Source organism: Sylvia atricapilla, chromosome 1 (genome assembly GCF_009819655.1).
Source record: "Sylvia atricapilla isolate bSylAtr1 chromosome 1, bSylAtr1.pri, whole genome shotgun sequence".
In the NCBI taxonomy this organism is placed as follows: Eukaryota; Metazoa; Chordata; class Aves; order Passeriformes; family Sylviidae; genus Sylvia; species Sylvia atricapilla.
The window spans coordinates 28,517,019-28,529,065 of record NC_089140.1 but is presented as its reverse complement, the minus strand read 5'-3'; the positions used below and the strand labels follow the sequence as shown (position 1 = coordinate 28,529,065).

Here is a 12,047-nt window from a genome sequence, read left to right as displayed (position 1 = left end):
GGAATATGGTTATTTGTTTGGGGGTTTAATTTGATGTGGGTTTTGTTGTTGTGTGTTTTGGTGGTGTTTTTTGTTTGGTTGGTTGGGTTTTTTTAAGTATTATTGCTCATCCCTGTGTAGAAAGTAGTGGGAAAATATCTGTATCCAGATTTTCCAAAGGCACCCAATGAAAATTCAAGACCTAGTTTACATTTCTTTGGAAACAAAAGGTTTTTAAATTTCTTCTATATTGGTATAAATAGAGAAATTGATCCTAGGTTGGTGGGCAGTATGCTAGCTAAACTGCAGGTATAGAAGGAAAATATGTCAGATCACTTCCATTCATAGACTTAAGAATCTGAACTGAATTGGGCCTGAACCCTTCTGATGTTAGAGCTCTTCTGAGAATATGCCATTTATTGAGAGCAGGTTCTCAGAAATAGTTTCCAATATTTTCAGATCTTCTGTGTAAAGACCTTTGGAAATTCCTGTAAATTTTCTATTGGAAGTGTGTAATTTCCTTATTACTCTTCTCCTCAACTCTGTGTAGGCTGCCAGGTGGACATCTTTACACCTTCTGATGCTACACCAGGAATTGCTGGCTCTTATACAAACAGGTTTCTGGAAATGGCCAGTATTGCAATACTTACTTTGTGATTTTAAGAGTCACTAAGTAGTTTGAACAAAAAATTGAGTAGTCTTTTATATGTAATTTGAAATAATTAAAAGTAGGATTTGTACTTTGATGTTTTAAAGTCATGTACATTTATGTTCATTCTTCTCCACTTCAAGCTCACGCAGACTGTGTTGTTTTCAAGTTAGAAGCACAATGTGCTGTGCCTGTGTCAGAGAACAGCTTATACAACTGGAGAAACTGTCCATATCCTGATTCCTAAGTGGGAATAATGAATTCTAATTCAGTGTCTTTTGTTGCGGTTGTTTAGCTTCTTTTTGTTTGTTGTGTTTTGGGTTTTTGGTTACAGAATAATAATTATTCATGGGAGTTCACAAAAAGTAACATACTTATTTGAATGGTGCTGTTGGCATCCTGATTGTATTTAACAGTATGTAATAATCTGGTAAAAAGAAGTGCAGTCTTTATGTATTTAAGAAAAAAGTGAATTTTGCTGCTGTCATGATAAAACTAAGAAGTTAAAAAGTGTAAATTTTGCCTGCTGTCATGATAAACTAAGCATTTTACTGGCATTTAATCCAGTTTTATTTTCCTGTGGAACCTGTTAATGAACTTCAAGATGCAGGTCTCATTGCCCATTTAAAATGTGTCTATGAGTGAATTACCTGATAAAACAGCTCCCTTACTGCAAAATATCTAAAGATTGTTAGATCTGGAATTTTTATTTTCTGCTAGTGTATCATCTGTCATCATCTACAATAGGCATTTGCCTTTATTTTCTCCTAGCTTAAGGCAAGCTCCATTTTTGTCACGGCTCTTGTTCGTGATGGGATTGCCCTGCCTGTACATTCTACTACTGTGCAGGATAAAGATGTTAACTGTGAATCAGAAATCATAGTAGGTGTAAGACATAAAATAAAACCGATACATTTTTCTGAGGCATGTCACTGGTTAAGTGACAAAAAATATTCTGATAGTCACTGAAAAAGAAAAGTCAAAGGTACATTTGAACCTGTCAGTTCAACATATTCCTGTTATCCCTTTAGGGGATATCATACAACTTGACACCAACATTTAAGCTTTGAAAATTATGAGCTCATCTATTTCAAATGGGATGTCACATGTTCCCAAGCCTTTGCCATTACTTATAGTGGAAGACAGGATGATCACTTTTGTCACATATTGATAGTGAATAAGATCTTTCTTTTTTCTTTTCTTTTTTTTTCTTGTTTCAGAATGAAGAACAAATTTTGGTATTTTGAATTTGGCACTTCGGAAACTTTCTCAGCCACCTGTAAGAAGCTGCATGAATCTGTAGAATAGAAGTAAGAAACTAATTGTTGCCTTTGTCCTTGAAATGTCACTAGTTTGCCTGAAATGCAGGGAGCAAGGGTGCAGAGTGCCTGAATCCAACAAGGCAAAGCAATGCACATCCTTCGACCCTATATTCCAAAATATTATTTTTATCGTGTCTATTGTAGTGTAGCCCTGCACACTGGAACAAAGTTCAGTTTGATGATTAGTGAAGTCTTAATACAGTAGACAAGGTCAAGAGGTGAAGTATAACATTAGAAATCAATAGGGAGTGTGGCTAGGTCAGATGGAAAAATGAAAGACTGTTGGAGGGAGTGAGAGCTGCTGCAGGATTAAAATAAAAAAAAATAATCTTATTATTTCTAGGTCCCAAGGTTTTATAACCTTTAAAACTCAATTCCCTAAAATTGTACTTACTTTCCTGAATAAAGGTTAAAGAATATATATTTTTTTGAATTATTCCCCTTCATTAAATAGCTTTTCTCTCTGCACAAGGGGTCATCTTTCCATTATACATTGAACATTAACTAAAAAGACACAGGATACTTACAGACAAAATAGGAATTTAAAATAATGTGCCACTGCCACTTTGATGGCTGCTAGAATAAGTGGCTAAATTACATAAACTGTTTGGGCATCTGATGTTTATGAATAAGTGAGTCATGAACATGAAAATGAGGAATCAGTGAAGATACAAACCTGGGAATTTGGGTTAATAATGAAATCATTTCTCAAGAGGATTATGGTGCTTTCCTTTCCAGTAGTAATGAGAAACTGCATGTGTCAATGGAGTATTTGTAAAGTAGCATGAGGCACTCAGAGAGGTCTGGTGGGAGCTGTGAGAGTCCCGTCAAAGCCTCCTAAAGGGTGAAGTCTGAAATGATCTGAAGGAACAGTGTACCTGGTAGCAGAAGAGTAGCAAGGAATACTGAGACTGTAAGACCAGCAGTGCCACACTTGCCTGTTATGCTGTTTTGTTTCTCTTTGAAGTGAAAACCTGATCCTCATGCGTTAGATTAAAATATAATAAAAATTAAACAAAACTCCACCAAAAGTCTTAGGAAAAGAACAAAAAAAAATTCACCTTGTTTCCCAAGACGGTGCTTCACATGTAAGTTTAAGGAAATGTAATATGAAAAATATTTTATTAGTTATTGGAAGAAATGCTTACCTGGTTTGATTAGATTTGATAAACTGCAAATTAAATGTACCTTTTGATTAAATACAAATGAAGAGCAGGCTTTCCCAATAAAATATTGATATCTAGGACAGTCATATATCCTGATACATACTAAGATGTGAACTTTAACCATATAATTTTAACCATTGAAAGGGTCATTAAATGGTAATGTCACAAAGCAACAAGTAGGTATACAAGATTGTGGTGCTGCTGCTATCAGTTGTAGAATTATTACCTGTTCATGTCAATAACTATTATTACCAATAAAGTGTTACATTGCCAGTATATGAGACACATTTCTAAATACTCACTTCATATATCCTGGTCATCACCATTAGTCATACAATTAGGAACAAAAAGCATAGTTTCCAAGTTTACAAGAACTGTTAGGAGATAGTTATTTGCGTATTTATTTACAATTAGTAAATTAAAATGCTTGCCAGTATGATGGTATCTAACGTTTCTTGTTTGAACATTATCAGCATTATAGTCTGATTTCTAACCTGATGCCCCATGGGGATGTCACTGTAAATGGGAGGTTGATGCATCAGACCACATTTCACTCCAAGTAAAATGCATAAAGAATGTGTTTCCTCTACAGACAAATTTGAATGAACAAATCCTGAGAAGATTAAGGATCTGTGTCTCTGAGCTGTGAGATGGTGGTCGAATGTTCTCTGGGCAAATATTTGTTTAGCCTTGTATTTGTTTTCTAACCTAATTAAGCTTGGTTTTTCTGACATACATTCTTGACTCATATTCTGTATGTTTTCTTCTGTGTGAGTGTAAGATGCAAGAACAAAGTTGGACACAATTCTTATGTAATCCAGAATAAGATGTATTTTTGTTTTCAAAATGGAATGCAAGAAGTTGAGGAGAGGAAAAGTGGGAAAGCCAAAATCAAACAAACAAACAAACAAAAATGAGGACAAAACTAAGTTTTCTTTTCAATAATAACGTATCATTAAACAAGGCTGAAGATTTTACAATTTAGAGAAGTTGCAGTTTATTTCCACTTCAGAAAAAAAAAAAAAAGGTATGTGAAAGATAATTAGTGAGAGTAGGTATAGATGTGGTGTAAGTAGGGATGGCATGGACCATACCTGAAATCCTGTAAAACCATAGTGGGAGCAGTGTAAGCCTTCTGTACCACCTGGTATTGATGGGTAAGGAAAAGGAGTTTAAAACATTCCTGCACACTTGCTTGATGTTGGTGTTGGTTTCACAGCAAAGCCTTAATAACAGCTCTTTTCAGGCATAGATATGTATTTTCTCAACAGAGAGATTATCTGAAAATAATTGATATGACAAATAAGGTATGAACAATAATACCAAAGAAGTGAATGAGGTCAGGAAAGAAGGGAAAAAATAGTTAGAAGAGCTAGTGTTTCTTTTAGGTCTAGGTAACATTTTAAAGGCATGCTTTTGTTTTTAACACATTGTTACATTATTTGAAATAAAAAAAGAGCAGAACACGTGTGTTTGTTTTTGTGTTATAAATATATAAATATAATATATAAATATATAAATGTGTTAGAACTATGCAGAGCTACCGGTAGGGCAAACTTTTTGTCTGTGTACGAACAAAAGAAATGTTCTTTCCTAATTCAGAAAGTTGCTCATCACTGGGGGACTCTGAGGCCTCGTCACATAATTGTCTTAGTGTACTACCTGCTGTGCTCAATATTGAGTGAAAATGGAAGCTAGACCCCGCACCATCCTATTTCACAATTCTTCTTTTATTTAAATAATTCCAGTCAGTTGGGGGACGCCAGACCTTTATAAATTAACAGCAGGGAAATACCAAAGGTGTCAGATTGCATATTTATCATCTTTCTCGTGTAATACTTAAATATGTATTAAGAAGTGACTGACATAAATTAGGCAGATTTCAGAAGCCACAGGCCGTGGCTTGTAGAGGACCCCCTTCTGCTTGACATTTCATCCTTGTCAAAGATCAAATTATTTTAATTTAGGCTGCAAATTATAAGAAATGAAGACTTCTTTGTGGGAATTCCCTGTGGTAATCTGACTTTTGTTGTTACTGCTGCTTGTCAGTGTGCAAAAGATATAATATGCATGCAAATAAGGTTAAAAAATATGTACTATCTAATTATCCAGCCAGTACATTCCACTTGAAGACAGTGGGAGGCCTGACACACAGTATGTGTTTGATTCATTGAGGCCTGCAGGGTATTTACACAAGATTACTTTTAATTATGAAATTAATATCTGTTTATCTAGAATGTATAGCAGTAAGTGAGCGTACACATGAGCAGAATTTTTAGCAAAATAAATCATCTTAGTATTTATTTAATACATATAAAATACTGGGGAAAACCACAAATTTGCTTCCAAAAATGACAGTGAAAACCTAGGCCTTTATTCTTGTAAGGGAAGTGTTATTAAAAAGTTACACTTTCCATTACAGTAGTTGCTACAACTGCCAATTCACTTCCAGATATGCCTTTTGACTTTAAAGGCTTCCCTGCATGAATATAATCCACAGGTTTAAAATTTGATTCTTGAAGAGCAAATATGAAATGGAAATCTTAGTGTTGAAATTGTTCTCTGTCCAGATTTATGCTTCTTAGAAGAATTAAGATTTGTGTGCATTATAATACAGTTCTATTTCATGATCTCAGAAAGTTTCAGGATAAACAATTGCTCACATTTATTCTTGAGTTGTACTTGGCTATTCTTCCTGAAAGCTGCAATAAAGGTTTAGGCAGAGAGGAAGAAGTGCCAGTGACCCACAGAGCAGCAAGCTGCAAGATGTCAGTGGACTATTACTGAGGCACGTTTAATTATTTTTCCAGTTTTCTCCCTCATTGTGTATTGGAATTGTAAAATAACATCCTTAATCCATTTGAAATGGATGACTGGATCCTCTACAAGCTTGCAGAACATTGCAGGAGTAGGATCAGATGTTTTAAAAATATGCTGCTCTACACTGTGGTCCATATGTCTTGTCAGGCTATCGATATACACTATCTATGTTGCGAGGAATGAAGATAATCCATTTCTAGCCAAGGGGGAACTCTGGCTGGTTCAGTGAACTAATGAGGAGAACTGGAAGCTTTGCTTTCCAGCTGCAGGTTACACTGCAGTAATATGAAGTTGCAGTTTATTTTTTTCCTGTGGAGATTCCTTAGTCTTTTGCTACATTTTATATGAGTTAAGAACTTCCTAATGTTGGTAGAGAGAAGGACTTTGCTTGAATAAAGTATAGCCAGTGAAGGCTTGATGTGTGCTGTCAAGCTGTCTCGTCCAATGTATCTCAGGTGAACTGTTTGCAAATGTTGGGGTTCAACCACCTGAGAAAATGCTGCAGTTTGTCACTGGGCAGGCTGATATGATAAGATCCCTGAGCCATTCTCCAGAAGTGAAAAATATGGTCCCTTTATAAGATATAACTGGAAGCCAGATTTAGCAAGGAAATGTATAAAATGTCTAAATGTCCAGGTTTGCTATAGGAAGCATGAGAAATACACACTAGTGACACAAGATGGGTATCATTCCGTCACTGAAGAGACTATCCCACAGACTAAGATTACTTCTGTGCATCCAGTAAGTCTTGAAAAGGTTTTAGATCACTGATGCCTCTTCTTTAGCTCCACATCCTGTGTTTTCCCTTAGCAATGATACATATTTCAGAACTCTGCTTGGTGAAGGTCTTGGGGTAAGAATTGCTGCAGCTGCATTAGGAATTGTTGTACCCACTTCTGCTCTTTTTTTTTCTTGTTAGTAGCTACTAGTCAGCCATAGCCCTATGCTGATATGCTTGTTGTGTCTTTGGATTGAAATGAATACCTGTGTAATGTTCTGTGCTCCTGGGGCTTGACTAGCTAAGTCTGTGAATTCTCTGCCTGCAGGGACTTTGTAATCCATTTGCTGTGAGGGGACTCAGTTGCAAGAGTGAGAAGTATCATTGCAAAATCATAAGGCAGAAAATTTAGTTGAAAAAGGCAACAAAAACTCAGCTATTGATAAAGAAATTTTGATAGGATAAATGTTTTTCTGCTAATAGCTGTAGTGAAGCTAGAAATGTATTTTACTTGGGTCAGTGAACAGGTATCTGATAAGACAGTACCAAATGGTCCCACACTAAGGCAATCAAAAGCTGAATAGCAATCATATTTACCTTATGAATTATGATCTTTTCTTATCTCATACCTCCTTTTCAGATACAAGTATATCTTTTAGGTGTAAACATTGAATAAACTGTTAGCAGTGTTAAGAATGATAAATTGCTGAAGATGAATATCAGAAAAAGAACATTCTGATTTTTCTTTCTCTCTTAATGCTTTCTCTCTCTTTTCCTTTTTCTTTTTTGTCCTTCCTTTCTAAAGTGTGATGGAATTCAGCTGGACTTAATCAATATCTCTCTGGAAGGAATTGCCATTCTAAACATCCAAGCATGCATGGTGGATCGAATCTTTGGGGAGAGACAAAGAAAAGACGTAGCCACCGTCGGACAGAAAAGAAGAGGTCAGATAAAAGAACCACCGTTACAGATGCCAAGGAATTGAAGTTTGTATGCCAAGGTAAGCTTACAGATTGATTTAGGCTATCTGGCTCCATAATGTCAACTCGGTTATATAATTGACCTTGTCAAGAAAAAGGATAGACAGTTCTTAGATATTTCCTTTCTTGTGCATTTAGCTTTTCTGATGGGAAGCACTGCCACAAGGGCACAAAGAAAGATGTGTACTGCCAATTGCTGTCTCTATACTTACCTCAGATATTACCTGTTAAGTAGAGTAACTACACCATGTGGCACTCTGTGCTACTGGGACATTCAGTCTAGAAATTGCTGGGGATTTTTGAGTTGGAAAGTACTTCCAGAGCATTTATAATGTTTCTTAATGTCAGTGTGCATAAAACTTGGCGGGAATTATGCCCCATTTCTAACAAGCTTTGGCCAGAGGCGAGGGCAATCACTTCAGAATAAAAAGACCAATCTATATATACATTTTCTGTTACTATGTTTTAATGCTGTATGAATCCTTGAATACATATGCTGTAGTTGGCTTGCACAGGCATGCATTTTTTTTCAGGGCTCGTATACTTTACTGGTGATTAGATGCCTTACTCAATAAACTTTATTTAACGAGCTAAACATAACTCTTGACAAAACCAATAATAAATTATGCTATTCTTCTCTGAGAGTCTGAATACTATGCATTGTAACACTTGACTGTATGTCACAAGTCCGAGTGGTTATAAGCCATCACTCTCTTCACACCAAAGTAATGAACAGACCAGACTTTAAAAATGTTGAGGTTTATTTGTTTGTTTTTCTCTGTTTATCCTAAAAAAGGATTATCTTTTGCTTCAGAGTATTCTTGCTTCTCCTCCTTACTCAAACTTTATAAAGATCAGGAATTCAACTGTCTCATGCTGTTGGGATCCTTTCTAGTTTTGAATATCCTGTTTTTACATTTCATCAGCAGTAATTTTTAAGTCACTAGTTATATGTGTTTAAGTCACTAGTTATAAGTTTAAGTCACTTATTTTGTGTTATAGTTTTAATTCAGCTAAATTAAGCTGAATGATGACAAAAGTTTCAGAATAAAGTAGTTTTTTATGGTTTAGAGGACAATAGGTACCAGCATTCAATTTCTGTGAGCTCTAGCAATTTGACATATGTTCTCAGTATCTCAGTGTAACCAATCCACCCTGTCAGCCAAAGTCTCACCAGGCACTAAGCTTCTGCATACACTACAATTCTGTATTATGCCCTGATGTTCAGGAGATGAAGGCTGCTGGGTAAAAGCCTCACAAATTTTTCCTTTTGTTTTGTTCCTGAACACAGGGAGACAGGACATTTATCCTTTTGATGAGTGAAACAACGTCATCACTTCTTTATTATGGAAATTATGTGCATCTTTGATATATGTAACAGTGATTTCAATTTACTCACTATAATTGATGTATTAAAAGGGCATTGCTACACTCAATTCTCATTTTACTGGACAGGATAAAATAAAATTACAATAAAAATATTAAAAACTGAACAGAACTTCCCATGTTGAAGTGTTCATAAGGTAGACATTAAGCACCTTACTTTAGAAAATCGGTCTCATTCCTTAGCTTCTAATCTCTCTATATGCTGGTGGATCAAAGTAGCTTCATCCAAAAGGCAATTTTATAGCAGAGATTGACTTCTCAATATCCAAAACTAGATCACCTCTCACATCACTGAGGATTAAGATAATATTATTGTTTGCATCGTCACTAGCCTTCCATTGCTGAACAGGATACACTTGGATTTCAGAGTGTATTTTTTCCTGTATTTATTTTGTTCCAGTTTGCAGCACCGAGCAGTTTTGAGCTCGCTAAGGGATTCCTTTTAGAGGTGTGGGGTGTGTGGAGATGCTCTGACTGCAAGTGCATGTTAGTCATGAAACCAGGTTAAAACAACTCAAAGTAAAACTCCAAAAGGAAGGTAGTGTGAACATTTTTGAACCAACTGATTAGCTTTATGGGTCCAGTTCTATTTTATACTGTAAAGAGCAATCACTTAATTCTGCTAGCTAAAATAGTTTCTTAGACTGAGTGTGCTTCTACAAGTCAGAGTTCTAAGATTATTTCAAAGAATGGAATTCAATCAATTTTATGTCTAGGCTTCTCAAATAGTTTGGAGAAATCTGAATCAACTCACTGGGGAAATAACTGACTCTCATTTGAAAGCATTATGATTTTTTCACCAGCTGATTCTTTTCTTAGGCTCTGTACTTTTGGCACATTGTACTTTTAGTTTGAAGAAGACATTTTGCAAACTATTAATACCTGGTGCAGAGATAGGTTTCTGTATTGAGACTATGATAAATACATACCTGCTTGTTAACTTCTGTTTATTAACTTATTCTGAATAAACATCCTTGTAGTTATTTTTATGTCCAAATAAAGCATCTAATCACTTCACAACTAAGCACTGCACTTCCTAGGAGACAGCAATCAATCCTCATGTTTTCCTATGGATACATATATATATATAATCAGATTTTTGTGTTGAATTTTGTTTGGTTGTTATAAATCTAATGGTTTTTTATGGGACTCCTGAGTAGCACACACATTTACTTTTAGGCTTTTTCAATTGCAGTACAACTGTGGGTTTTTCAGCTATATATCAATCTGTATTGTTGTCTCTGCTTTTCTGATTTTATAACTTGACCATAAATACATGAATTGAAGTTTAGTACTCTGAGCCCTTAGGTGGGTTACTTGCATGGACTGTTGGAAGCTGTCTCTTTACTGTGGATAGTTTGTTGCCCCTGAGCGTGTTGAACAGTTTCAAGGAGGACTTCTCAAACTGGCCAAGAAACCTCTGTGAGATGCTGCTGCTTCCTGTACTCTCTTGTACAAACCTTATAGGTGCAAGATGTTCATCATAGCAGGGAAAAGGGTCAAATTTCTGCCAATTTTTTTCTTTCTTAGGTATCTGTACAGAAGGTATATTTCTCTGAGCCCACTCCCCTCTTTCTTTCCTATTTAGCATTGCCACCTGTTGATGTAAAAAGGCTTGTATTTTCTTTGCCCTTCCCCTTATCCTCCTCTGCACTCTCAATAGCCAGACCACAATTTGCACTTTAAGTAATCAAATTGATGTCTGCTTAGAAAACAATATGATCACGTGCACGTAGTCTGAAAAGCAATATATATTGAAATTGAGTGGTTTAAAATGTGCACTATTTAAATACATTCCCTGCTTATCTTATTAGGGGTTGTGCATGTATGCTAAAGACAAACATTTGGCAGCCATAGCATTGTAGGTGTATGTGCCTGTGTATTGCGTTTCTGTCTAACTAGTAATTTATATTTTAATGTAAAACATGTATGAAAATGTATTTATCTGATTAGCTTATAACTAATTGGGGGAGAAAAAAGCCCCCAAACATATTTAGCTTTAGTGTAGTAAATATGATCGTAATCCTTGTTAGTGGAAAAAGTACTAGAGGTTTCATTTCAGCTCCTGTGCAGTAGAGAGGGTCTTACATCACATTTTATTAGGGTAAAAATCGTGTGGCTCTTTTATGATTTAATTTCATTTTAATTTCTAATTTATCAGTACAATTTCTATTGCAAAATATCAATGCATTTGGAAAAAGATATAACTAGATACATGGGACAATTTGTAAAAATAGATGACTTAGTCTTTTCATGTTATGAATCTCACACTTGCAATGTTTCCATTTTTATTTTACTTAACATCTTCTAGTATGTACATCTCTATGATACGTCTATCCACTGGCCACTTACATATTTAGATGTTACTGTGAACTACCCTTGAACATTATTTAGTTGGGACTTCTTTTTGGATATTCACAGATACTGAAAAATGGCAAAAGTCAGTACTTCGAAAAGGTTAACATACTGCATAGAAACAAAACTAAGAGTTGAAAACATAAATGCAATAAGTGCACTATTTGGTTGCAAATTACATCTAAAACAAGTTAAATCAGGACAACATGTCTTACATGAAAAAATATGTTTCATGTTGTCTTAAACAGTTTTCTTCCTCACAGACATTCTAAATAAAATTTTCAATCTTTTTGTGACAAAAAGGATTTATTTTTTAAATGTCTCCAGTAAACTTTTTGCTAAATGAAGTTTCCCTCAGGGTGGAAGTTGTTATGCTTTGATTTGCTCTCATTGCTAAAGTTCAGTTAGAGCCCTGTTCTGAAATGGGACCTCTTTTAAAATGTCTTCAGATTTGATGGTAGAAATACATGTAACTCTTTTTGCACGAGGTTCCACTCACCTCAATGGACTCAGATGCTTGAAGACAATATCTATGAACTCTTAATGGGTGAAGCCTTTAGACTATAAATATTTCAGTGAAATATATTTTTCATATTTATTTGGTACATCACTAGGAACACTGATACTTAACCAAGTCCTGACCAAGTTGATCTTGGTATAGCTTGTTAAGAG

At 35.3% G+C, this 12,047-nt stretch overlaps 1 protein-coding gene across 1 annotated transcript in view; it reads left to right on the top strand.

Annotated features, from left to right (window-relative positions):
- The window catches only part of DGKB (diacylglycerol kinase beta), a 328,399-nt gene that overhangs the window by 248,073 nt on the left and 68,279 nt on the right, over positions 1–12,047 (top strand). Inside the window, 3 exon segments of the mRNA XM_066318191.1 lie at positions 1,849–1,933; positions 7,454–7,517; positions 7,520–7,654. Coding sequence (XP_066174288.1) covers positions 1,849–1,933; positions 7,454–7,517; positions 7,520–7,654 — 284 coding nt within the window.